Source organism: Lygodium microphyllum, chromosome 25 (assembly GCF_053477565.2).
Source record: "Lygodium microphyllum isolate KBCC chromosome 25, Lygodium_microphyllum_v1.1.10, whole genome shotgun sequence".
In the NCBI taxonomy this organism is placed as follows: domain Eukaryota; kingdom Viridiplantae; phylum Streptophyta; class Polypodiopsida; order Schizaeales; family Lygodiaceae; genus Lygodium; species Lygodium microphyllum.
Genome location: NC_141159.1, coordinates 61,554,002 through 61,581,729, shown reverse-complemented (window position 1 = coordinate 61,581,729; position 27,728 = coordinate 61,554,002). Strand labels below are relative to the sequence as shown.

General features: G+C 39.1%; 1 protein-coding gene across 2 annotated transcripts; it reads right to left on the bottom strand.

The window, feature by feature from the left end:
- Positions 1 to 22,836: 22,836 nt before the first annotated feature.
- Positions 22,837 to 26,318, bottom strand: LOC148014291 (uncharacterized). Of its 2 annotated transcripts, XM_087667140.1 has the most exons (3): positions 25,568 to 26,316; positions 24,493 to 25,448; positions 22,837 to 24,130 (listed from the first exon to the last, which is right to left on the bottom strand). In XM_087667140.1, exons 2-3 carry the CDS (start codon positions 25,393 to 25,395, stop codon positions 23,231 to 23,233), a joined length of 1,803 nt encoding a protein of 600 aa, XP_087523266.1. In that variant the 5' UTR covers positions 25,396 to 25,448; positions 25,568 to 26,316; the 3' UTR covers positions 22,837 to 23,230. The 2 variants fall into 2 exon arrangements, with proteins under 2 accessions (XP_087523266.1, XP_087523265.1); XM_087667139.1 differs by having other exon boundaries at positions 24,493 to 26,318.
- Positions 26,319 to 27,728: the final 1,410 nt, after the last annotated feature.

The window sequence follows — 27,728 nt, the reverse complement described above, 5'->3', positions numbered from 1 at the left end:
GGATGGAATAGAGTACTTTGTTTTCATCTATACAAATAGAAAAATGAATGAAAGATTAAAGACATATGGACTGAAATGAAGGAGTGAGAGTAAGCCTTAGCTATATACATGATCAAGAGTGATTTAAAAGTACTTGGAGCCTTAAACTCTTCAAATGATGGGCTCAAAATGAAGTAGATAGCTTGTTGTAAGAATAGACCCTGCTGAACCAAATTTGTCATAAATTTTGGTAAAAGTATCCAAACAAAGCATGCCATGTGTCAAAATATAGCTCTTGAAGAGTACTTTGACCCTATGAGGGTGGCATAATTCTGAAAATAAAAACGGTTCTAAAATAGTATGTTGTCAGATCTCTATTTACATCATACCTGGCTTCACAATCAATATGCTTCAGCCACCAATGTGTCCCGTAGGTAATGAAACTCATCTAGTATAGAATCATGCCTCGAAGAAGCTTCCTTAGGTGGCAAACCTCTCTATTTAATGAAGTATTCAATGATGGAGCAAGAGCAAAGCTTTTTCTCACATTGACCTATGACAGCCTCAAGGATGTACTGAATAAGACCTTCTTCATCAATAAGTGGTAGCTCATCAAGGGTACCAATAGGATCACCATAGAAAGGCTTGAGTTGACTAACATGGAATACATTATGGATCTTATTGGAAGAGGGTAGCTCCAATCTATATACCAAGTCTCCAATGAGCTTCTAGATCTTATAGGATCCATAAAATCTACGAGTAAGCTTATTAGATGGATCCATCCTTCAAAGTAGAATACCGACACTTGGGCACCTTCAACAAAACTAATTCTCATTCTTGAAACTCTAAGGGTCACCTCTTCTCATCTGCATACATCTTCTTTTGGTCTTGGGCTTTCCTAAGATTTATCTTACACTCCTGAAGAAGGGTCTGTATTCTTTCCAATTCTTCTTTCCCATGAGGATTTATTCTTTCATTGAAGATGACTATGGGTAAGGGAACCTTAGAACCATACATAGCCTCAAAGGATGAAACTCCATTGCTAGCATGAGTGGCATTATTGTAGAAAAACTCAGACAAGTGTAACTAAGAATCCCATAAATTTTACACATCATGTGACAGAAATGGTGAAGATAAGTCTCCAACCACTTGTTTACCCTTTCTTTCTATCCATCAGTTTGTGGATGATAGGCTATAGAGGGAGAAAATTTAGTGCACACGGATGTGAATATCACCTGCCAAAAGTTACATGAGAAGTAATAAATTTAGTGCACACGGATATAATCTATAAATTTGTTCCATAGACTGACTAGCTACTTGAGATGTAGTAAATTGTGTCTTGGTTGGAATGAAATGGGATGCCTTGGTGAGTCTATTCACCACCACATGCACACTTTATATCCCTTTTTGGTAGTAGGCAAACTAGTAATGAAGTCCATGGTAATGTGCATTCAAACCACTTGGCTTATGGGTGTTGTCATTTTGCTAACAAGGCATGCATTTCATAACAAAATCTTTGATATCTTCTCACAGTACTTTCCAATAAAAGATTTTATTGATCCTATCATAGGTTTTAAAAACTCCAAGGTATCTAGCTAAAGGTGAAGAATACAAATCCTCTATAATTTTCCATGTAAAAGAAGAAGTAGAGGGAATAACAATCTTGTTATTTAATCAGATTAGGCCATCTTTAAGCTGATAATGTGAGTTATATTCCATGAGACCTTGTTCTAATTTCTGAAAAATATAATTGAGCTCTTCATCCAAAAGACATGATTCCTATAATTATTGAATTCAGTCACTATGTAGCTGAGTTATAGTTGAAACTTTACATGCCCAGACACGAGAAAGAGAATCAGCCACTACATTGTCTTTGCCCCTCGTATGAGTGATGTCAAAATCATAAATTCATAGTATAGCTACCCAACCACCTACGCTGCTTAAGAGTAAGATTAGAGTGAGTGAGGAAATACTTAAGGACCATGTGATCACTTTTAACTCTAAACCAACTGCCATACAAATAATGGGGTCATTTCTTTATCACATGTAAGATAGCCAATACCTCTTGGTCATAGACATTCATAGCCATTTCCTTATTTATAAGCTTATGACTTTCAAATGCAATCACTCCATGCTCTTGTAACAAAATAGCCCCTATGCCTTAGCCACTGGAATCACACGATATGGTAAACTCCTTCGAAAAATATGGGCATACTAGAATAAGAGTAGAAGTAAGGAGTTCCTTTAATTGGTTGAAGCTACTATCTACGAGTGCATCCAAAAAGAAAGCTTCATTCTTCGATATGTCAGTCAAAAGGAGCTGCAATAGTGACATAATGCTTGACGAATCGGGGATAAAATGAGGATAGACCAAGAAACCTTCTAAGCAAGTAGTGGTAGTAGGCATTGGTCAGTCTTTAACACACTACACCTTCTTTGGGTTAGCCTAGATTCCTTTTTCACTAACAATATGTCCCAAGTAATCTACTTCAGTCTACATGAAAGAGCATTTCTTCTCCTTCGTGAAGAGTTTGTGATGCCTCAATACATAAAAAACATTCCTCATATGTGATAAACGGTCTTAAAGGGTCTTATTATAAATCAAAATGTTATCAAAGAAGACCAGGACAAACTGAAAAATGAAAGGTTGCAAAATCTTATTCATCAGACTTTGAAAGGTAGCTGGAGCATTTATAAGCCCAAATGGCATCACTACAAAATGGTAGAGCCCTCAATCAGTCCTAAAAGCAGTCTTGATTTCATCACTCTCTTACATACAGATCTGACAATACCTTGGCCACAAGTCAATCTTCGTAAAGAATCTAGTCCCCTTGATTTCATCAAACAAATCATCATTTTTGGGTATTGGATGTGTGTTCTTCATTGTGATCTTGTTTAGATCTGTGTAATCAATACACATATCCTGAAAGATCCATCTTTCTTTTTAACTAACAAGATTGGAGATGCATAAGGTGAAAAAATGGGTTCAATAAATCTCATTTCAAGAAGCTCCTTGATTTGCTTGGCTGCTTATTCACACTCACACTTGGAAAATCTATACAGTGGCTTATTAATTGGCTTTGAGTTGGGCTCCAAATCAATTGGGTGATCTACTGCTCTCTTCGGCGACAATGAAGTAGCTACTTCAAACAAGTCCGTATACTTCTCAAGAAGATCTTTCAAAGTTGGATGATTTGCTAAATTTGTGGACTAATCTTCTCAACCTCTTTATTCAGGTGCAAAACAAAGATTTGTGAGCACCTCTTGTACTCCTTTTGGAGTTGTTGAATGGTGATAAGCTGAAAATCCGATTTCCTAGGAATTTGTTGTAAATGGATGAGTTGTCCATCAAAGGTAAACTCCATATATAGTTTTGAGAAATCCATAGAAAATTTTTCCCAATGTCATCAGCCAATCACACCCAAGTACAATATCTATGGGCCCCATATCCAAGGTTATCAAGTTTACTTTTGCTTCATCATTTTCAACTAACTATAAAGAAACTTGTGGGCATATTTGAGTGCTGATTTCTTCCTCACCATTCGCTACCTGAACTCTTATGGGCTGGTGTAAGTTAATGGGAAGAAAATTTAGTTTATCCATAATGGATTTATTCACAAAAATGTATATAGTACTGCCACTATCTTAAAAATAAACACATCTTTCCCATGAATATTACCCCTTCATAAATACGAAGTGTATTAGGGCTCTTAGAACCTGTCCAAGCATCTATGGAAATGGAACAATTAGTGGTAGAGCAAGCGGCTTATCATGAGTACCTCTGGATTGCAAGGAACACTTCCACTTGGATCAAAAGGAAAAGTGCCTACACTAGGGTCATAAAATATTCTTGTCTAACTTCTTCCTCAATATTCTCATTTTCAATAGTGCTTACAAATGCATTAAGATCATAAATGTCATTCTGTGAATCGTCAAAGACTAAGATACTATGAACCTTGGATTTTGCATTTTTGTATATGCACTTTGTTGCATGATCAACTGTATATTTTTTCCCACATTTGAAGCTTAAGCATTTTTTCTTCCTTTCTTTATAAAGGTCCATAGGAATTGAATTTGGATTCATATTGGTTGAAGTAGATTTGAACTTGCTTTTCACTTGTTTAAAATCCACCCTTGAACTATTTGTTGTCCTAAAATTTCTTTGAGGTCTTAAAGCAATGAACGATAGATAAGTTGGCACTCTTAAGCTCCCACTTGGTGCATAGTTGTTACCATAAACATTGCCAACTTGTCCCTATTTTAAAACAGTCCTTGGCTATCCATAACTAGGCTGAAATGAAGATTCCCTTCTATATTTACTTTCATAGCGTTCCGCAAGCTCAATAGCTTTGAAGAGATTGATAGGGCTTTGCACCATAAAATTAGTTGATAAGGAAGGTTCTAAACCACACATATGCTTGTGAAGCTTAGCTTCATCTCACTAATGCTCTCTACATACATGGTAAGGTTGAGGAATTGGTTTGTATAATCGTGTACACTTAGCCTCTTTGATCTAGTGCCAATTTCTCTTTTTCAAAAGGAGAGACAAAGACTTTAGCCATAAGTGTCTTGAATGTATCCCAATTCTCTACAAGTATGTTCTCTTTCTTAATGTATCTCCACCAGGTATGCACAAATCCTTCCAAATGCAAAGATGCAAAATGAATCTTCATATTATCAGTTCTAGGAAATATATCAAAGATTCTTATTTTGAAGTCCATTTCTCTAGATTAGATGGTGAAGATGATTTCTTATTGTACTTTGCCAAAATAATCTTATCCTTCAGCTCTCTTTCATGAAAGATTTGTTGTCCCAAAATTAACTACTCATGGGTGTTAGGCATTGAATCTCCAAAATAAGATGGTACTCTCCCAATAGGTAGCTAAGAACTGTTATGAAACCTTCTTGTTGGTAGAGGACCTTTGGGAAGTTGGGTATTCAGTCCAAAAGCTTTAGAATTATCACCATTCAAACTACCCAAATAGTCATCATGTCTTTGTGAAGTCTCATCTACTTTATATTGACTATTGGGAATACCCCTTCGTCCAATGATACCATGACCTTGACCATTTTGGTTAAACGGTTGAAGTGGTTCTGAAGATTCACTGTTTGAATGAGCTTTCTCCTTAGCTACCTTGGTTTCCATTTGCATTTGCATCCATTGGGAGAATTGAGCCATTATTTGAGCGTTGGATTCTACTAATTTGTCAATTAAAGCCTTTTTTTAGATAATTAGATCCACCAAATTCTCAATGGAAGACTTTGTTTGATTAGTAGACAATACCATCTTCTCCACTCTAGATAACAACTCCATATGCCTTTGAGCATATCTATTCTCATATTCACACATAGTATTATTAAGTGCATTGATTTCACCTTGCATTTGAGGCTCTTCAGGGCCCCCTTGAGGTGCATTTTCCAGTATGGAATCTTTGATTTGTTGTGCATACTCATCCTGAGCCTTACTCTTTCTTTTATGACCTACTGTAGTAGTGCAGTCATGTAGTTACCCCTATCACAAAATTGGCTATAACTTGAGATATAGAACGTCATAATAGGTTTAGGACAGAAAATTATGCAATTCAATCTCTAAGCCTGAATTGTCCAGGCATGCACCCTATTTTAGCTTGTAAGTACCATGTTTCCACCTATAAGAGTAAAATGGTAGTACCTAATGGCTTCTAAACTCTATGACCAGCTAGCTAGATAGGACCTGTGGGCACCCTATAGTACCTACACCTATACTTTAATAATGAATATGATACTTGTAGGCTTGTATATATCCTGTAGTGTCCTATAAATCCCCTATTTTTTCCTAATTTGATCTTGACTTGAGTCTTTGGAAGTCCTTCAATCTACAATTGTCCACTTGTTGTACCCGTGTGAGGGATAAAATAGTAGGACAAGCTCCCTACACGTGCTCCTATTCACCAAGTGGTGGGCAAAGTCCCACCCCTCTGAGTCAATTGTATTAGGGAAAAAAATGCTTCAAAAATGGCACTTGTAAGAAAGTGATTAAGTTGCTAATTAGTTGAGGTTTAGGAAGAATAAAACCTCTGAATTTGGTTGTCCAGATGTGATTAATGAGAGAATATTTGGTTCATTGAAGAGGTCGGCCATTAATTGCCCTCATCTTTTAATCCAGGTCAGGGGTCAGCTTTTCGGCCGTTTTTGTCTTGAAACTCGAGAGATTTTGTATTTTTGAGATTTTTGTACGAAATTTGCATTTGTTTGCTCCCGCGTTTTCTTTCTACACACTATTCTCTTTTGCCATTCTTTTTGTTACACTTGCTTCCTATCACTGTGAGATTCTTGCTCGATTCATTTGCTAAAATGTCTAGCAATACCTCTTCAAATAACACAGACGCAAGCACACGTAAATACAAGCTAACTGTTCAGCTAGATCCGATTTACACATCTTGGAGAAGTATACATCCTCGAGTATTGATAGATGAGATCGAAGCCAACAGGTTGCGAACACAAGGAATGAAGCATATAGATTTGTGGGTGGACGGAAATATTTATCCCAGGGATCCTTCTGTTACAACTATATATATCATCTAACACTTGACTTGGGTCTCACCTATATATACTAACTCTATATCAATATGAATCATTCTTTGGGAGCATGTCTTGTGTATCTCTCTTGTACTCTCTCTCTCTCTCAACATGGTATCAGAGCTATGGATGCATAGCAACAACAAGGAAGATAAGTTGTTTCATTGTTTATACTTGATTGAATTCTTTGCACAAGTGATGATTTGATACATGAACTTGTTCAAATTAGAAGTATTAGTTAACTTTGTTTATACTTATTTTTGTCTAGGTACGTAGCTCTCGTCGTGCTCTCGAATCCTGACAAACCCTCTGAATTTGGTCAGGATTCAAGTCAGCAATTTAGGAAGAATAAATTTATGACAGCTCAGGATTCAAGACAGCAATTCTGCTCGAATCTGCGATTCTTTATTTAAAACTGTAATTCTAATTACAATTCGTTAATCCCCAATTACAGTTTATTAATCGCTCGTCTTCGTTAATGATGTTGATTACAACAAGCAAACATCTTGCTATTTTTAGCGATGTTTTATTATTGTTCATGTTCTTTGCTCGACCGAAATAGCACTTTTCTTATATGCATCATCTCGTCTTGCACGTTATGCCTCTCTATTTTGGGCTTTCGTTTTAGTCACTCAATACTTTTCGTCGTTCTTATGTGCATCTCTCTATTTTGATTGTCATGCGTTCAAGAAAACTTTATAGTAAATCATTTTTGTATCGTAGGTATGTGTAGGGGCTCGGGTTTTTTCCTTGTTCTCCCCAAGGGTTTTTTCACTCGCAGCCAGAGACCTTTGTTTGAGTGGAGATGTTACAACTATATATATCATCTCTCACTTGACTTGGGTCTCACCTATATATACTAACTTAATATCAATATGAATCATTCTTTGGGAGCATGTCTTGTGTATCTCTCTCGTACTCTTTCTCTCTCTCAAAACCTTCTACAGGTAAACCACCTCCTTTTTTCAATGTCCATGACTATATAAGATATGTTGGAGAAGGTTACAATGGGATGCTTGGCTACTGTATGAGGTTATACTCTGCATCTTACACATATATAGCTCAAATGCACGAAATGAAAAAAGCACTAGAAACTACACAAACAAATATTTTAGAGTTGACAAGTCAGATTGATGTTTTGAAAAATGTTAACAAGTCATTGCAAGATAAGCTAACACACTTGAGAGAAACTCCAGTAGGATTTAGAGAGAGGAAGAGACCATTAAAAAATATAACCAACTTGTGTGAGAGAGCAAAGAAAAGGAGACTAAATCTTATAAAGAAATATGTCTCTAACATATTAGGTATCAATATCCGAGAGAATGAGGAAAGAATCGAACTTTTGAAGGAAACCATGAATAAGAAAGATATTTTGAGGATTCTTAAGTCACCCGAAAATGCGGATTTGAGAGGTCCAACTCTCAAAGAGTTAGTGAAGGACTTAAAAGGCACGATGAAAGCAAATGAAATTGTAGAGACATGTGATACTATGGGTATAAGTCGAAAAGGTTATCATGCTATCTCTGGATTATGGTTTAAAAATCTTAAACGCAATAGGGTAACTATATTTGGATTACCCTGAGCCCTTGCAGTTTTGACTGTAAGAATTGCCATGAATCGCAAGATTCCACATGTTTTTGGAGATTACATTCACATCGAAAGGTCTATGTCCTATGAAAAACAAAAAAAATGTAATTTTTTATTACAATGCATTTAACAATATATGGGTTGATCTAAAAAAGGTGCAAATTGCAACGGTTCACATGTATAAAATCACAGTAGAAGAAAGTTATGGTGTTCTAAAGTTTGCCTTGAAGTTGGATGAAGCATAGATTCAAAAGGGACAGAAGATGGAAAGAATTAGCATTTGCCTCATGAACATGGCATTGGACCATAGCAATGGTGAGGGCCAAGCTCCATTGCATAAGATCTAATCCGAGATGGAGATTTTGTGGATTGGTGCAGCCTAGGTACCAATTGAAAATCATCAAACGTTGAAATGGTTGTTCAACCATACAGGTATTCCAAATATCATTAATTCTCAAAGTAACGGCGAAATGTTGGTAGTTGATGGGGTTGGTAATTTTAATGTGGAATGGTATATAAGTGTTGATTTAAAAACTATCAAATGTATGCTTGGAATATGTAATGGTGCAAATGCAAAATATCCTTGCATTTATTGCATGGAAAGTATTGGATCCAAAGATTGGAGTAGTTTGCGACCAGTAAGAAGAGCCCCAAATAGAGACTCTATAGATTTGAGTAAATTTAAAAACATAGAAGACATCTGGGATCCCATTCTTTCAATCTCTCTTAAGAATGTTCATATTTGTACTTTGCATGCAGAGATTAGAATAATCGATAAGCTTCTCAGGTTGCATCTTGACTACGCATATTCCATTAAGCCATTATCTTTATGAAATGAGTGTATTGATAAATCCGAGGCATTACTATCGAAAATGGGATTTCATGGGAGCCAAGTTCACTTGAGAAAGGATACTTTCAAGGAAAACAAGAGATATCTTGGCCAATGTCTCTATGGGCGGCTCAAAAGCTAGACGATTCTTAGGAAACCATTCAGAAAAGCAGGTAAATGCGGCTTGGGAGTGTTGGAGAGAGCTATGTGAGATCACAACAAATGTTGCAAGCATGCCAAGGCTTGCATTTCTTAGAATGGAGATCTGGATACACCTTGATACTTTTCTAAAACTCCTCAAGCAACATAAGACAACATATACATATGCGGAATAGTTCAAATGATCAATCACAAATCTTGTTCAGGTGATAAAAGAGGCATGGGGAGAAAAAGATATCACTTTTTATCTGGTAAAGTAACAATTATTTAATATGGGTTTATTTTGATAGGTTTTTCAATTGGTATAAAATTAGTGTTACTTTGTATTGCAGCATATTCTTCATATTCATGGGCCTTACTTTATGGAGGAGCATGGCCCCTTAGCAACTTATAGTAACCAAGGCATGGAAAAATCCCACTATCAAGCACGCACAAGTTATTTTTGAAGCACAAGGCATGGGGGAGGAGTTACAAAAATCAATGCTTTGGAGGAGCTATTCAATTGGTTTTTTCAACGACAACTTCAAAGAATGCAGATAAAAGACGGCAATGACACATGAACAGTCGCACTTTTATATATAAGAAAGAATATATACAAAGCTAGCTTTCCAAAACTCTCACATTCTCTTTCTCCTTAGGAATCTTTCCTCTATAATGTAGAAATTTTCTTCTCTTGTAGCCAGCTATAGATTTTACATCAATTCGGTTTGCAGCCAAGGCGTAGGATGTGAACGCCAAAAAGTATCCTACTCTAGAAGCAGAGTAACCTGGACCCTAGCCAAAAATCCTAATTATTGCAGTCTTTTCCAAAAACATTACTTTGTAGGCATTATATTGTAATCCTGAGAAACCTAGAAGCCTTATAAGAGCTTTAATACAAAGTATGGGCCATGCTACATTCTCTGAGAAACTACTATGAAGTACTAAAAAGGAATCACGGTCAATCCTAGCCAAGTAGTGGTCGAGTGCAATGTCTTTCAATGTACTACCACCAGCTCTCAATCCTTTGCCACGTCCCAAGAAGTTATCTGAATCAGCAATCTCCAACTGCAAATAAAACCCATACTGAATGAACATGAAATGCAGACCTACCAATGTGTAAAAGAAAATTCAAAATTATCTAACCACTTGGTTTTCATCATACTCCAATTTAACTGGATTCCATAAATTTATTGATGATGATGTCTCATTGGTGTTAATCAATTCTTTAACATATTCAGACTCCTCTCTTCCAAAATTGGAAATCCCAAGTTGTCTTTGAATGTGATCGAAGTCCTCATCAGTAATACTCAACTCTTTCTCAGCTTCTTTTGCCTTTTCAAAACAAAGAGAGAGGGCCTCACCAGCATCAATAAACTTATCATCTATAGTTTCTTTATCAAGTTAGAGTATCTCTTCCTTTGATTCATTCTCTGTGTCAACTATCCCATTTGCATTATTAGAAGCCTCTGCAATAATTGCTAGACAATAATCTTCCCTAAGATTGAAAAGTTTTTCAATATCTGACAGTAAAATGTACTCCTTCTCCTTGAAAGGTATAGATGGTAGAGAAGGAACAATATGGTGAGAACTCTCATCAATTGCAAGGTTTGTATCTCCTTGGCTCTCCTCAATGATGGTCTCATCTTTGAAGTGAGCAACATCCAACTTCTCAGCAATAGAAGCCTCAAAATCTGCATCTACAACCTCCTCTGTTTTCTTTTCATATGCCAGATCATCTAACATGCAAAAGCTAGCAGACTTTGCTCCTTCCAACTGTTGCTCATCAGCTTTCATCTGTTTTCTTTTCATCTGCCAGATCATCTAACATGCAAAATCTAGCAGACTTTGCTCCTTCCAACTGTTGCTCATCAGCTTTCAGAGGATATTTGACAAGGGTGAAAACAATAAAAGTAGCAGACTTTGACATAATCTTGCAGTTCTTAAAATGAGTGGAGCACAATATGTCTCTTGCATAAAACTTGTCAAGAGAGTGGGCACCACAGCTCTTAGTAAACATTGACTTTTCATTTCCTGTTGACCCAATGGGAACATGGACATATTCCTTTGTACCAACTTCAATAGAAGGACCTGCTAGATTTTCAAACTCCAAAAAGTCCTCCAAATTATTTTTTTTACAGTATTTCAAAACACTGTTAAGGTCCCAATCAGGATTAAAGACATTCTTAACAACTCCATAGAAAGAGAGATCCATGCCATTCTGAAGGATAAAATCAAGAAGCCTCTCTGATGGAGTGACATCAGTAAGCTCTGATACTCCAAGACCTCTCATTGCCGACTTTCACTTCCCTGGAGATGTGCTTGGCATTCTGACACTAGTGGCAGAGCATGGGGAAGAAACAGAATACACAGGCTCATCACATGTTGAAGCCCTTGAGCCTTTTGAAAGCCTTCTCCTTTTCCCAGTTCCTGGCAAAACCTTGGAGCACAGAAAATCTGTAGGTTCAGACATGCTTCCAACTTTTGCTTGATACGGCGACTCAAACGCTAGACACGAATATTCGTACTCGTGCCATATCGGTAATGCAAACCAGAACAACTCAAAGCAAAGGGCTGCAATCGAAACAACGTGATAATGCAGAACCAGAAATAGTGATCACGCACCCTCGCGTAGTATCGGGTTAGGAGCCACACCGAAGGAAGACTCTTAGAATAGGTAAGCCCGAAATGATGCGAACAGGCAAAAGTGCAAAAGAGAAACACTCGCTCTCACGCCGTATCGGGAGAAGAAAGAGAGGTTCACAAAGAAAGCGAAAAAAGCTGTACGGATGAGGGACACCCCCTTATGTAGGCGCGCAATAATGCCATGTGGCACTAGCCGTTGGGCTTCGACATGTGGCACTGCCGTTGGCTGACATGTGGCCGACAAACAGGTGAAAAACACGTGGACCGATCGTTAGTCGACGCGTGGCATATGGACGTTAGGCGAACACGTGGCACAATCAATGCAAGACACTTGTTTGACACATGGCATGGTTGATGAGGGTATATAAGGGATTATTTTGCTTACGTGTACACTTTACATTTCTCGATCTCTCGCGCCTTGCTTGTCGATACGCAACGAACCTAGTGTTGCGTCTACTGCGTAACTGTCCTCTCGCATCATATCGGTTCCCATCCTCGATTCAGAGCGAGTGTGCATTTGTGGTCTTCGGCAATATCCAGCTCGCGTCATATCGGGCTTCTCTATCTCACTATCCTCGTCTCCGATACGGTGCGAATGTGACCATCCGTCTTGTTCGTTTGTTCCTTCTCGCGCTGTATCTTGCCTGCTGCATTCTTGTCAGATTTTCGAGAAAATTCCTATATCATTTTTGTCTTTCTGGCTCTTCTATTTTCTCCTCTGTATGGCAAGGATAAAGCAAATTGCAAGAAAAGTGTATGTGGATAGGAAGGACAGTGGGGGTAGAAGGAAGTTACAATTTGATGAATCTGAGGAGGAACCCTCTTCAAATATTGCTGAGGCTGGGCCATCAAAGGCCCCAAAGCATTTTGCCACAAAGATCTCCCCTACACGAGGTGTTGGCCTAGCATCTTCCCTGGAGTTAAAGCATTTTAGTGCAGAGAATGTTTATTCTCCTGAAGTTGAAGAAGCAAAGGGTGAGACTTGCCCTGTGAAGGATTCATCCCTCCAATTGCACCCGAGCCTACATCTACTGAAGCCAGTGAGCCTCCCAAGCCTCAAAAGAGAAAGAGGAAGTCCCAGTTCTTCTACATGCAGAGGTGTTTCAGTGAGATTAGAAAAGCCCAGAGAGCTACAGAGCATGTGATTCCAAAGGCTGCTTTCATAAGAGTTGTTAAAGAGATCTTTGACAGATTGTCTAAAGTGGCAACTATCTCTGGTCTAAATAAGAAGTGGCAACTCTGAGCAATTCTTGCTCTACAAGAGGCTGCATAAGATTTTGTTATTTATTTCATCAACGATGCGTACATTGCTGCTGCGCATGCTCATAGAATTACCTTTATGAATAAAGATTTTAGCATGATCAGCAGAATCAGGTATAGATTTGATAAAATGTTGAGGCCCTTGCCTTCCAACGATCAAAAAGCCCTTGAAATCCTTAACATTCCCCCGAAATTGTCCAGGAAAGGGAAAAAGCTAAAGGTTGAGGATGTAACTCACCTTTACTCTACAAGGGGTGCCACCCAGCAAGAGTCTATCTTGAGCAAAAAAATTCAGGAGGTATTGGAAACTGAAGATGAAGTTTACAAGAGGAAAGCTGCATCACTTGCTCCCGTCAACAACGAGAGGATGGGTAAAGTGTATGGGCAAATAGTTGTGAATGTTTCTACGGAACCTAAGGAGGATTACCTTAGTATATCTCTTGAGGACAAGCCCATGTTGGAGAAAAGGGATGTCCAACTATCTGACTCCGTTGTTTTGTGTTGCATAAGGTAAGCCTTATAGGTTCAAGTATATTTTATATGTAATTTGTATTGATTTTGATCGATTCAAATAGCTTTTGCTTGACTGCAGGGCATTCGTCTCCTCTCTCACTCTCGATATCTGTAGAGCCATATATGTTGTTGATCCACTTCTCTCAGTGGAACTATTTGCAAGATTTGGGTCTAATATTGCACAATTCTTTCGTACTTTTGATAGTGTGACTAATTACCACATCTTTTTCCCTTATGTAGAAATGTATTCTTCTTTTCTGTAGAGGAAATTTTATATTCATTTTCTTTCACCCTTCTGCTCACCTCTATTTTGAATTTGCAGAGGGCATTGGAGTCTTATCTATATTAACTATCTTACTAGAGAAATTATCTTTATGAACTCTCTCATTGGTGTTCATGGCCAAGCACGAATGTATGTTGAAAGAAAATTACTTGCTTTGATTATATTTACAAAAAATATTTTGAACTTACAACGCTTCCTTTTGCAGTGCTGGTAGACTTGTTTCTACATTTTTTGATACTACATACGAGGATCTTGCTGATCCCCAAAAGCCTTATACGTTTCTTGTATAAGAAGTTCCATTGCAAAGCGATGTGCATTCTTGTGGATGGAGAGTTATATCAAACATTTGCAGAACAATGGATTCAAAGTTGTTACAAATAGAAGGAGTGAATGTAAGTTAATTTCATTTGATTTTTGTGTAACCCTTATCATGATGTCTTTCACTAACTTATAACATTTATTTTTACAATGTACAGACTATCCTGATTCGTATGTTTGGTGGATAAGGGAGAGATGCATTGAGTTGATTTTGGACAATGCAATCACACCATATGATCCTGACTCCCCTCTTCTTCCCAAAACTTCAATGGCCAAGGGCACAAGCAAGGAAAAGGGCAAGGGAAAGGGTAAAGGCAATGGTAAGGACAATGGAAATGGCAAGGGCAAGGGCAAGGGCAAGGGCAAGGGCAATCACAATGGCAATGGCAATGGTAATGGTAAGTCAGCCACAAAGACCACTACTGCAGAGTCTAAAAAAAAAGGAATGCCAATGCTTTCTCCTCTGAAATTTGATCCATCCCCTCTTAAACCCCAAGAAAAGAGAGTATCTGTATAGGTGAAATTCTTTCGACAATCAAAGAAAGGCCCTGTGAGAAAAAACATCTTTGAAGAAATCGATAAAGAAGCCACAAAGCCAACAAAGGAGAAGGCAGCAGATAAAGAATCAAAAGAGCAAACATAAGCATACACAAGCCTTATTATTTTGGCTTTGTACATTTATATGACATTTTTGTACCTCATGATATAATGAACTTTTTCACTTATAAATCGAATGTGATGTACATTTATTTCTATACATTCGAAAGGCAACTTGCTTCATGATAGCTTATGAGTTTCCACTAAGAAATATCTTAAGGACAGTCAATTAAGATAAATTCTTGCAAAGTTTTCATTCTCAAGGCTCAAAACTCACAATTGTGGGAGACAAACAACTCGTATAAGAGAAAGAGCGCTCGGCTCTTTTAGCAATTGTTACGCCATTCACTTTGAACTTATATCTAGGGGATGTATTGTCTAGCAATTCCAAGGTATCCCTCACAACTTTCAGACTCCAATTGGAAGTAACATTCACCTTCTTTACTTCTTCATGCGGCAAAATGTGCACCGCAAGTTTATATGGTGTGCAATCTGTATTGGAATCCAAGGGAACCCAAATACCCAATCTTAGTTTGTATCTCCTGTAATCAAAGCCCAAAGCAAGAGTTTGGGGAGGGATACTGTAAGCCAAAGCCAAGGATTGAGGGCATGTACTACACCTCAAGATATCACCCTTATGGTCGCACTCTCTAGATTCCCAAAGCGTCCCTATAGTGTTGTCCAAATCCTCTTCTGAAAAGTTTCTACTTAGCCAGGATACCTTTGTTCTTTGTAAATTTGTTGTTTTGAAGTAAGCCACGAAGATATGGAGGGGTACAAACCATGATAAACGTATTCTTCTTGTAATCCTTCCAGCTGTCATGGACTTTTGAATATCCTAAGATATTGTGAATTTGAAACTCTGCACCGTTACATTATCAGGAACCTCCCAGTTTAGAGATGAAAGGCTTGGCAATGGTAAATCTTCGATATTCCCATACCTATCCACTTTAGAGGGAACCACATATTGTGCATAATATATAAAAACCTTGCATTCACTAAAAAAATACACAGTTTGATCGGCATAAATAATGTCTGCCAATACCTTATGAATGGCATGGAAAGTCCCACTTAGGCTTTCCACAGGTTGCCATTCAATAATTTTAATGGAAAGATATCTGCAATGACGAATCGGTTGTTAGTACTTGCCTAAATGAAAAAGAATTACATACGTTATTCAACTAATAACTTACAATGTGTTTGTTGGGGAACACGTTCATTTGGAGGCAAGTGCATATCCTTGGCCATGTAAACATGTTGCACCTTGACAAACCACCCTTCGGGCATAATTTTGAAGACAATGATATGCCCCTTCCAGTGATGTTTTATATCATCTCGTTTTCTTCATTTCACCTTATGAGAGCCCTTGCAAGATGGCAGCATGGTAACCCAATCGTTTATAGTAAAGGTTTTGGGCTCCCAATTTCCATCTACTCCCTGGCTATAGACTGTGCAAGAGTGTATTAAACGAGAAGGGTGCCTAGAGGAAGCCATGAAAAGAATGAAAGCGCAGAGAAAGAAGCTCAAAGAGGGGTGAATGAACTAAAAAGTAGCGCCAAGAACACAAATGAGTATGTATTGGGCACCAAAAAGAATATTGAAAGATCTCCCGACTTTCAAAAAACTCATTATTAATTTCATCATATCTCTGTCACGTATTTTGTCAGATTTGTGAGTAAATAACGTCTTTGGGACTCCAAAACATGTCAGACTTTAGGGATTTTGGCTAAAAAAGAAGAGAAAATCACGAAATGGACTCCACAATCTCTAAAAAAGAGGACATAAGAATACCATATTCTTGCACACGTGGCAAACTCTCTTTGGTCTATTTCTTAATCCCGTGATTAACAAAAGTGCATTTTTGGAAGTGTTTTTGGCCCTAATGAGATACTTTGTGTTGTTTTTCGGCATTGTGGTCCCACATCCTCATGGCTAAAGGGATAGCTTGGGAAGACCTCACGCTGATTAGGAGTAGGTTCAAATTCGTGCAAAATAAAGGGAGATGGCGCATACTTCTTTGTTATACATAATTAGTTAGAGATTGATCTATACCTAATGAGGTAGTGGGAGAACTTACTACTATAGATTTGGAAAGAGCTTCTTCAAAGCTCACACTGAGGAGAGAAAGAGAATCCAAATGGTGTTGTAAGATTATCTATCAACAATTTAGCACTTGACTTCTAGTGCTTCATCAACTGATTCTCCTACATGAGTAGATAAGAGTAGATACAAGCCAAAGTCTATATAGACTTGTGGGGCCTATGTTGCCTAAGAGTTGAAGGTTACAATTAAATATTTGATGATGTCATGGAGAAGATGTACCATGCATATCAGTGTGACTAAAATTCTAAATTTTTCCTGGCTTTCAATAAATACAAATTAGAGTTGAATCTCGAGGCATGAGCATCTCAATCTATAGTTGTGAGGATAAGTATAGTTCTTGGTAGTTTATCTAATAGATCTAGTTTATCTCAAATTCTATCCATCATAGCTATGTATATCATGATTTAGATGGTGTTATTGGTCCTCTCAGTCTAGTACTGATAATCAAATTTTTATGCTCTTTCAATGATCCCATTGGAAGAAATGCATAATTTAGTACTTGCTTTCTATCTACAATATGAATCCTCTTATGTTTGTTATATCATTTAGATGGTGATATTGGTCCTCTTTTTAGTACTAATAATCAAATTATTTTTTGGCAACAGGTTGATTTAGCAATAAAGATCCTCATGAGCTTCATGTGGGTTTGAATGGAAGAATAGGCATTTATCTACTATTAAGGGCTCACCATCAAACTCTCTAGTCGGACTTTCAACACAAGGTAAGTATTGGTTAAGATGCATATATTTGGAAATATCATGCATGCATAGCTAGTGATTTCATTGGTCATGCTTGATGAATGAACATATGCAATGAATCTTTACATCAAGGTAGGCTAAATTTTCTCTTCCATTATGCTTATCTTTGTGCTGATGTTGAAGTTGATAGTTTGATAGCCAGTTGATTAGAAGAGTAATGACCAAGTTGCAGGTTGCACCTAAAAGACCTTCCAAGGGGTAGATTGTTCCCTGTTATGACCCTCACACTAGATTTTTGTGGAAGCTTTACAAAGGAGCACGATCTTTGACTTTGTCATGGGTATAGTGTATTTTCAAGTCATACTTTTCTCCCACTGGAATGGATAGCTCAGGCTATATGCTTAATTTGCTACTGGTTATGATGCCCTGCTGTTTCATACTCTATTTAAACTAATCATGATGGCGTGCTACTTTTCTGAAACAATCAGAGTTGATCTGGCAGAAAGGCTAGTGGTATCGAGGAGGATGCAAGTTCCTACTCCAACATTACCTGCACCAACGTTTCACAAATTTCGTCTTTAAATCTGTAGGTATAAGTAGTGATCGTTCTCATCTTGGATATACAGTTCTTCATGTTATTGTAACACTCTTGTTGTACGATTGTTAAATATTTTATGCAGATGGTACAATGGTAGTGATGTTTTGAATACATACACATTCGTTGCTGCATCTTCTTCTTCTCTGCTTGCCATGCATTGGGGCAGCAAGATTGGCTATAGGATTAGTTGCATCTTCATCAATACATAGATCTATTTCATTGTTGGATCCCTTTGATGGGGTAAAGAGATTGGCAAGCACAAATCAGAGGTGGCCAGATTCTTATTCATGATCTTTGATCATTGGAGCATGGTCAACATCCATCATAGTCATGGTGGGCATGGGACAAAGGTTCTCTTGGGATAGGGCTTTTGTAGGAAACGTAGGCTTCAGGCCAGTAAGGAAGGCTACAATGGTATCTTATGGATCATCTATGGTATCCGATATGTCACCATCATTATCGACCAGCACTAGGTTGGCTTCCACTAAGGGTAAGGTGGGCATCAAAGGGTAGCAATCTCCAGAATCAAGTGCACCATGACTAGTAGCAAGTTGTTCGTCTTCCTCTCATTGGATGGGCATTAGGCCCTAGGCCATTACCAAGCAACTAATACCATGTGGAAGGCCATGGCGAGCAGGCCTCCCACTATCAAAGTGAAGCAGAGAAAGCATGACATAGAGTAGAATCAAAGTTGAAAACAACAAATACGATGAAGAAGGGATATGTATTGAAGTAGGCATTACATCTACTTTAAAGGGGTTGTGTGCATGATCCGAAGGGGTATATCTGTCATTTAGATTCTTGAGGTATTTTGTCGGATTCACACCAACACCACAAAATAGTCGAAAGGAGCATACTGAGATAGAGAAAGTGGTGAAGCTAGAAGCTTTAACACAATTGACTAATATCTTAAGAGGAACCCAACTATTGATGTCATAGAGGCAAGATTGTGTTGTAGAGAAAGAGCAACTACTCTTAAATATATATTGGTCATGTATTAGTGTCTTTCAAGTCAACCACCTTGAGTGTCCTTGAATCTTGTCAGTTTGACAAGGTTTGTGCTTTACCATTCTATGATTTTCTTTTGATGCTTTTTGTCGCATTCTTGAAAGACATGCTTTATCTATCAATATATAATTTCAAATTATTTTCTTGCACAGGTAAATCCACTAAGAGATACTGTGCATGATGCAACACAACTATAGAAAAACCTTCCAAGGGCAGATTGTGCATCTCCTTCATCACCAAAGAAAGTTGGTATTCTGTTTTAAAATATATCTAGTTGTCTAGTTGTGTAGCCTAGTTGGAGGAGGTTGGGACTGCAATAAAAAGGCATACTCTATCTTCTACAAGAGACTATGATTCACTTGCAAAGAGTGCTCGGGTACACATGAAAAAGGGGTTAGGGCATGCATGTGATGGGAAAAATTAGGGGATGAAATTTTCATTTGGGTAGACATTTCATATTTACTTTAAAATGCACTAGGGAAGCTCATGCAGCAACATAATATTTTCCCTAAGACTTTTGAGTAACAGTGCATTATAGGCTAAGTTGACACACATAGCAGCCTTTAGTTAAGACTTGGTCCATCAAAGGCTACAAGTTTTCTTGAATACAAGAAAATAAACTTCTTAGCTATTTGTTAGCTCATACAAATCAAAAGTATAAGATATCTATAGTGAAGCTTACATGAGGAGGAAATCATCCATGAAACAACAGGTGCAATCTATCATCAGTTTTTATATCTCCATGTAGAGAAGGTGAAAGTAACTATTGTGGCATGGTCAAAATGTGGGACGTAGAAAGTACACCTAAAAGTCTATTAGAGAATACACTAAGGGGAGTAGCTATGAAATAAAAAATGATGAGTAGACTTTAGCTTTCCAAGTCATTATTGTCATTGCTTCCTCTAAACCACGATCTTGATGCTCTTTTTTGGAAAATTTTGTGCACCTACAAGATAGGTTACATTGGTTCTTACAATCGACAATCATGTAGGGATAATTTAATGTGTGCCATAGGGTTGCCATGAGCCCCCATGTACTAAAGGTAATAATTTATATCCTGCAACACCCTAACAAAGAGGGTTTGTATATACATTTTTGTAACATAAATATTCGCATATAATAGTCATGCATCTTAGTCTATAACTAGCCTTATTTCTTTCCTTAAAATCATTCCTGGATTCGCTTAGCTTTACAGGTTTCCTTGTTTTATTGTCTTATCTTATGTTATGTCGTCGACCAAATGCATGAGTATTTTCTATGTCTAGTATTTGTGGCAACTTGTTAATTGTCTTTAGGTAGCGGATTGGCTTTCTATTTGAGATTATGCACAAAGGCAATGTGTGAATGGGGATCCATGGCATAACATCCAATGTCATAGTAGGCTCTTCTGTGTGACATAAAAAGTCCTTTTGTGTGTAGATCACTGGCTAATATTTTTTATGGCAAGGCATGACTACTAGGGATTAATAATCAAACTAATAGAGTGTTGCTCAAGTCTGTGTCATCTAAACTTGAAAGAGGTTACACTTTCAAGCAAGTATGGAAAGTTTTACGATGGCAAGTGCTATATAGTCTTGTACTCTGATCCAAGAGAATAGAGAGATGAACATCTTGTATTTTCTTATTTGGGAGACCAGAGCACTATGGTGATCAATTATGGTTTTTCTCGTGTAGTGGTGTGTATATATGATTATCTTCTTTTTTCACAATTGCAAGTTTGTGTATTGATAGGAGACCCTTTCTTCAACAACACAATATGCCAATGGAATTGCAAGTCCCATGCTTGAATTTGAAGTTGAAGTAATGCCTTTTATTAGAATATAGTGCTTTTAGATTGTCTTGTCACTATAATTGTATAATTTGTGGTGGAAAATTGAAAGTTTTAGTTTAAAAAACAAGCTGAATAAATTAAAAGTCTACCCTGCTAACTATCAACCAACCATCCTAGCTGTATTTTTTCTATCTAGATAGCCACACAATTGGGTGGCATCATTCTTGAATCATAGATGGACTACTCTTGTTGCGTTTAGGATCTGTTCTTGGGTACAACACATTATTAGAGATGCTTCAAAAGTCATGGGTACAACACATTCTCAAAGAAGCTTTAGATTTGTCTTAATAGTCAAAAAATATAGGTTTAGAGGTGTTTAGAGTATTATAGTAGATCTATTATGACAACTATAGATAGATTGCTCTCTTAATCCATGGCATTCCCTATAAGAGCTATAGATGGTTTGCTCTAGCTCATGTTACCAATGCTGGCCCTTATTTTACAAGGAACTTTCAATCATTCCCTACATAGAAAAAAAAAGGGAATTCCCTATCAATTCCCTAGTTAAGAATATACATAAGTAGGGAAAGTAAATGATAGGAAAAATGGAACGTTTCCTAGTTAGAGAAAATTCCTACATAGAGAAAATCCCCTATATAGTTCCTAGGAAAATTTCAAATTTCCCTATGTAGGAAATTTCTTATGCGATTCCCTAGTTTCTCTAACTAGGAAATGTTCCATTTTCTCTATCATTTACTTTTCCTACTTATGTGTATTTTTAACCGGGAAATTCTCTTCTTTTTCTTATGTAAGGAATGATTCAAAGTTCCTCGTGTTATACTTACTATTTCCTCTTTATTTATCTCATATTTTCCTCGCTATTTTTTTAAATTTGCATCCCAATATGCCTCATTATTTCTTTCTTAGGCAAGGGTATGAGAGGGATAGGAGAGTTGGGGTCACTCATAAACATGTATATCACGTGTGTTCAATAGAAGTGACTTCTAAACTCACTTTTTTATAAGACCTTTTCTACATACAAAATAAGGCTACTCACAAGTTGAATTGAAAAAGAGTATATTTCATTCATGATAAAATTATAAATATGGGTTTTTAAATTAGGCCTTTAATGCACAAAATAGTAAGAGCTCATATATAGTCAACCTGTAAGATTACTTTTTGCATCCCTATTTGCCTCTACATGTGCATTTTTCTACTTGCATATTTGTTTTCCTTGCTATATGCTTCCTTGTGCGTCCTTTATGCACTTAATGTATGTCTATTCTCTTTGCCTTGGTTGATGCATCCTTATTTGCCTTTCTCTGTAGTTAGGAGTCATATAGCTAGACATATGTAGATGTAAATAATGTGATTTTATGTAGACACATACAACAATATTTATAGCTATGATGGAGTCTAATTATATAATAGATAACGAAGCTCATTCCTTATTCTATAGTCCTATGAAAAGATATAAGGCTAGAAAAATTTGCTAGTATTGGGAAGGGGCAGGGGCACGCTTTGCCTCCTCATAGGACTATATTCATATAAACCCCTAGCAACCTTGAGCTTTATTAGTGGCATCATTTCAATAATACACAATTTGTCTATTCACTCATAAACTTTATATGCCATGCTATGAAAAATTTATCGGAAGTAGCAGCCCTTCACAGTCATGTTAAGAATGGGGGAACAAGAAGAAGCAAGAAAGGGTCTAAAACATGAGAACTTCCAAGACAAGCTTAATGTTTATAGTAATTTAAACTTTGGGATTTCTTGGGAAACCTATCTATTTCTCACCATTACAGATGCTATATTACAACTCTAGAAGCAACATATACAAATTACTTTGAATTACTATAGTATTCAAAACTTCATAATACAAAGTATAATTAAAGAACTTTAATGTAAAGATAATCATGATATTGTTGCCATCATGATAGTGCAACCAATTGGATGTGCTAATATTGATCATGTGAATTTTTCTTGGGACAAGGCTCCATGTAGTAGCCATTCGTATATAAACCATTAGTTGGCACATGAACATGAATAATGTCAAAAAAGTCGATGATGCTGCTTGGAATGGTTGGAAAAGAAGAAAACAAGCAAGGTATGGAGGGTTACAGCTTGTAGCCTATGATTGGTTTAATCTTTTCCAACTACACAAAGCATATAGTAGGAAAACAGGCAAAGTAAGGTGGGTTAGGGTTGTAATCGGGACAAAGCGTACATATTAATCGCTTAAAATCCTAGTTAGGGCATGGGAAGTGGCAGAGCAAAAAAGGTGTGACGAAGTGGAATTACCAAATCAGAGAAAAACGATAGGTACGGCCACTCGAGTCCATTATTGCGAACCCACAGAAGCGCTGTCTTCTTCTGTGATAACGTGCTCATCAAGGTCGGTGTCGTCTGAGTCATCGCGACAGCGATCGTCGTCTTCATCCTCATCGACACAATCATAGTGATGGTGATCGTAATGGTGGTCGACCTCCTGCAGATGGTTGCGGAAGTCGGGAAGTACCGGGTGCTTATTAGTACGAGGAGGTTCATGAGAGGCTGCAGTATAAAAACGAGCAGCAGCAAAAGGAGCTGGGAGGAAGGTATGACCAATGGGAGCTGCATCAAGGGCGTTACAAGAGGAGGAGGCGGTGAGGCTGGTGCTGTTGCGACTCAGTCGATGGGGATGTCGCTGTTGATGATGGCGGTGGTGATGATGCGAATCCGTGGAGATAGTGTTGCTAGCTGCTGCGTCGACGATAATCGTGGACGCAGCTGCATTGACAGGAATAGTCGGGATGATATGATTGAGCTGCTGCGGCGGCGGCTGGGGTGTCGAGGTCGGGGGGCTGATGGGCACGTGTCCGCGGCCGAAGGCCCGCACGTGGTCCTTGAGGGAGCGCTTGTGCTTGAAGTCGGAGCCGCAGGAGCAAAACCAGAGCTTGCCGCAGTTCTTCTCGTGGGTGCGCCAGTCCCCGCGCACCGCGAAGGGCTTGCCGCACTTGCGGCAGGAGAAGGGCTTGGCCCCGTGCTTGCGCTTGTAGTGTGTCTGCAGCGTCCGGAAATCCTTCAAGGGCCGCGCCCTGGGGTGCCCGATGTTGTTCCTGCACCCCGGCGCGCAGCAGTAGCATGGCAGCCTCATCAGCTGCACGTTATTATTCCCATTACTTCTACTCCCTGACCCTTGCTGCAGCCTCAGTGACTCCGGGCCCCGCCTGTACTGCGACCCATGTCCCCACATGTGCATCTGCGTCATTCAATCATCTAGATCCATCAATGTTAGCCCACAACATTATCATTCAATCCATACGTGCATCATCTACGCCCACACATCATCAGCATTGAACGTCTACAACATCGCATACACATTAGCCAATATCAATTATGTATCGCGTACTTATAATTCTGGATAGGTTACTTCTCAATCAAGTATCTAGCTTCATCAATGAGAAATATGCCACCATGTGCAGCAAAAATGTTCTCGTATCGCCTACTGCTAGCCAATTAATTAGGTTTCTATTCCAATAACATACCCATATGAGAGACTTCCTAGGTCTAAACCCTAGTGGAAGGAGCGATGCATGCATCAGAATTAAAAATGTTTGCTACCTGCATATTGTTGTAGCGGTTAAATGTCTTCCCACAAACGGGGCAGGCGAACTGAGTTGGGCCGATGAGGATCTGTGCGGCCGTGGGGATCCAGTACTGCCCTTCTGCCAACACCCTCCCTGCGCCACGTCCTCGATATGGATCATTGATGTTGGCGATGGTGAGGATCTCTTCGTAAGGAATAGTGATGGCAGGCCCGTCTGTGCATGAGTGTAAGTGCTGCTCCGCACCTATGTCCACTCCTGCTCCTGCTCGACTAATTACTGCACGGTCATCTTCTTCGACCACCATCACACCAGCAGCAGGTATAACGTCAGCTGCCGCCTGCAGTCGGCATTCACTACCAGCTGCGGCATGCTTATGATGATGATGAAGATGATCTGCAGTGAGATTGTGATCAGGCAGACCAATCTTCAAAGCTATAGTGATGCTTTCCCCAGTCTCGTCCTCCGCCGCGTTAGTTGCTGTACTAGAACTAGAATGACCGGGCCTTGATCGTGGCTCGTCACGATCATATTCATGCGGCAAAAGATGTGTCATTGCAGACTGTTGGTCCTCTGCCGCAGGAGCCAAGCGCCTCGTCGGGCTAATAAGATTCAGTAGCGGAAGAGCTTCCATGATAGGGGGAGACTCACATCTTTCAGGAACAAACTCTACTGCATCGCCGTAACCAATGTGGCGTCTAATTTGATCAATATTGGTAGGGTCTTGATGAGCAAAAGGCCGCAACTGATCATCAAAGCTCGGCAGGTTGTAGATGTGAGGAGGAATCAAACAGGACTGGGGAGACGCACAAGAAGAAGAATAAGGGCTTGCACCAATCTGTGATCTCTGTGCGCAGCTCTCTGCAAGGCTAATGTAGGGTATGGCGAATGGCAGCTGCTGCTGATAAGCGGTCGCCATGGAAGTAGTAGCTGTAGGTCCTTGCTTGAGCTCCTTGTGCGGTTTGAGCCACTCTGTAAAAACGATAGGGTGATTGTTATATGCGGCATGGATGCTGTAGCTATTTCTGCCGGAGGCCATTGTGATATTGGTGCATAGGCATGAAAGGAGAGCATGAATAATTGGGGCGGACCTAATCTCGCAACGGGGCTTGGTACGAGTCGGGTACAGATTAATGTATCACCGTCCGGGCCATCGATCTTGCTCGACAAATGGCTGCTACAGTAGAATGGAAAACAGCAACTGTGGCTGGTTGCTGGTAGTTAAATCTTGTTGGTCGGATCTTGTCGTCGCAAACGCACACCAGTTTGGGGAATGAAGGAGAGGGAGCTAGTACTTACCCAAGCTAGCTGCTGAGAGATGCCTGTGCGCGTGACAAGGATGAGATCCCGCCCGAGAGACATTGCTGCAGTGGAGTACTCATGAGTACACCCGTTTCAATGATTCAGAATTCTGGATGAGTACTTGGACCTGCAGCTGCTCTGAGAGAGAGAGAGAGAGAGGGTGGGGACTAGGGTTCTTTCTGTTTATCTTTCAACCTGACCTTACGAAAAAGAGATGGAGAATGATGGCAGGCGTGCGCTTGGTGCGGGGGGGGGGGGAGAGAGAGTGTGTATGCGTTTGTGTGTGCGTGTGTGTTTTCTTCCGAAGTCGCTAGCTCGCTTCAGCGGCAGCTTATTCTGCAAGTTGTTGAAATAAAGAGAAAAGGGATGAGCCGAGGCCAGAGAGAGAGAGAGAGTACTGGATGTGGAATGATAGATGTGGGCTGGAAGGCAGAGCTGATCAATTGCGTACATGCAGCAAAAGAGAACCCACGGTCACAAAAGAGAGAGAAAGGAAGACAACGAAAGGTAGAGCGACAGAAAGAGAATATATAGGCAATGGCGAGGTGACTGTGTACCAGTAGTGGTAGTGGTAGCAGTATATTAAGGGACCGAGTAGATAATCAGAGAGAGAGAGAGAGAGAGAGAGAGAGAGGTTTCGTTTCTTTTGTTCTTTTTTTTCGAAGCTGTGAAGTTCTTGATGAGCGAATATGACTGTGTGAAGAGACGCGCTAGAAAAGGATGGTAAAAAAGCATAGATGTAGCTCTGCGCGAAGCCGTGATGTACAGTACCCGCTCTCTATCGCACTGACTGACTATATAGCTACCGAGAGAGAGAGAGAGAGAGAGTCCAGGGACCAGGACCAAAGTCGAGCCTCTGATAAGAGAATGCCTCGGTATTGAGTGCTCAAGCCCGCGTGTGCTGCTATGCGTCAGAGAAACAGTGAAGAAGGCTGAAGAACAACAAGGAGAGAGAGAGAGAGAGAGAGAGAGGAATGACAGCCCGGCATACGTAGTACATGTCAACGCCACATGAGAGAGAAACCCCAGCTGCCACCCACACATGCAGTTTCACATACAATTGCAATTTGCCAGTTATTCACATATTGAATTGTATTGACAATACCCAAACACCGATAGACACCAAAGGCATGTTCCCATGCACATATTGAATTGTTTTGACAATACCCAAACACCGATTGACACCAAAGGCATGTTCCCATGCACACATCATTCTTGCAATTGAGGCTGGTTACACGCTAAGTAATGGACGGTAGCATCATACTTTTACACACCAAATGGGCATAGTTTGTAAAAAAATAAAAAAGAATAAACTTATCAATTTTTTGATTGTTTGCAAATGCAAAAAGTGCACCCTTGTCCGCCACTTTACAAAGTGGGTAGGCGAGACTCCCCGTCCAAAAGTGGGCAGGGGAGTTCACTTGTTTAGCAGGTAAACAACAGGTAATGTCCTCTCCAGTGTGTAAAGGACTACGAATGCCCAACCCTTAAATAAGTGTTTTGATTGGTTAAAGGTTACAAAGTGGGCGTCCCTTATTTAGTGTGTAACCAACCTGATTAGACCATAGTTTCAAACCTCTTACACGGGATATTCATTCGTATGTGCCTCGCAATTGCTTAGATAAAAAGTAGGAATTAGAAATGGGTGCAACAATTTTACAAGTTTAATGCTAATCAAAGCAAGAAATCATTAAAATGAGGTTGAGAAGAGGAACGGCTTACATAAATATACAATACAATGTGGGCAAGCCCTAAAAAGGTTCACATACATTTTACACATTTGCATTTGCAAGAGCACCTATTAAAGATGCATATGCCCTAGGGCAAGGTGATCGAAAAAGTGATAGATCCCCTTTTACTAACATCTATTCAGAAGTAAATAGATATTTTATTATGCCTTTGGGGATGCAAGGCACAAGGTTTGAACCTATGCACCCCTATAACTCAACC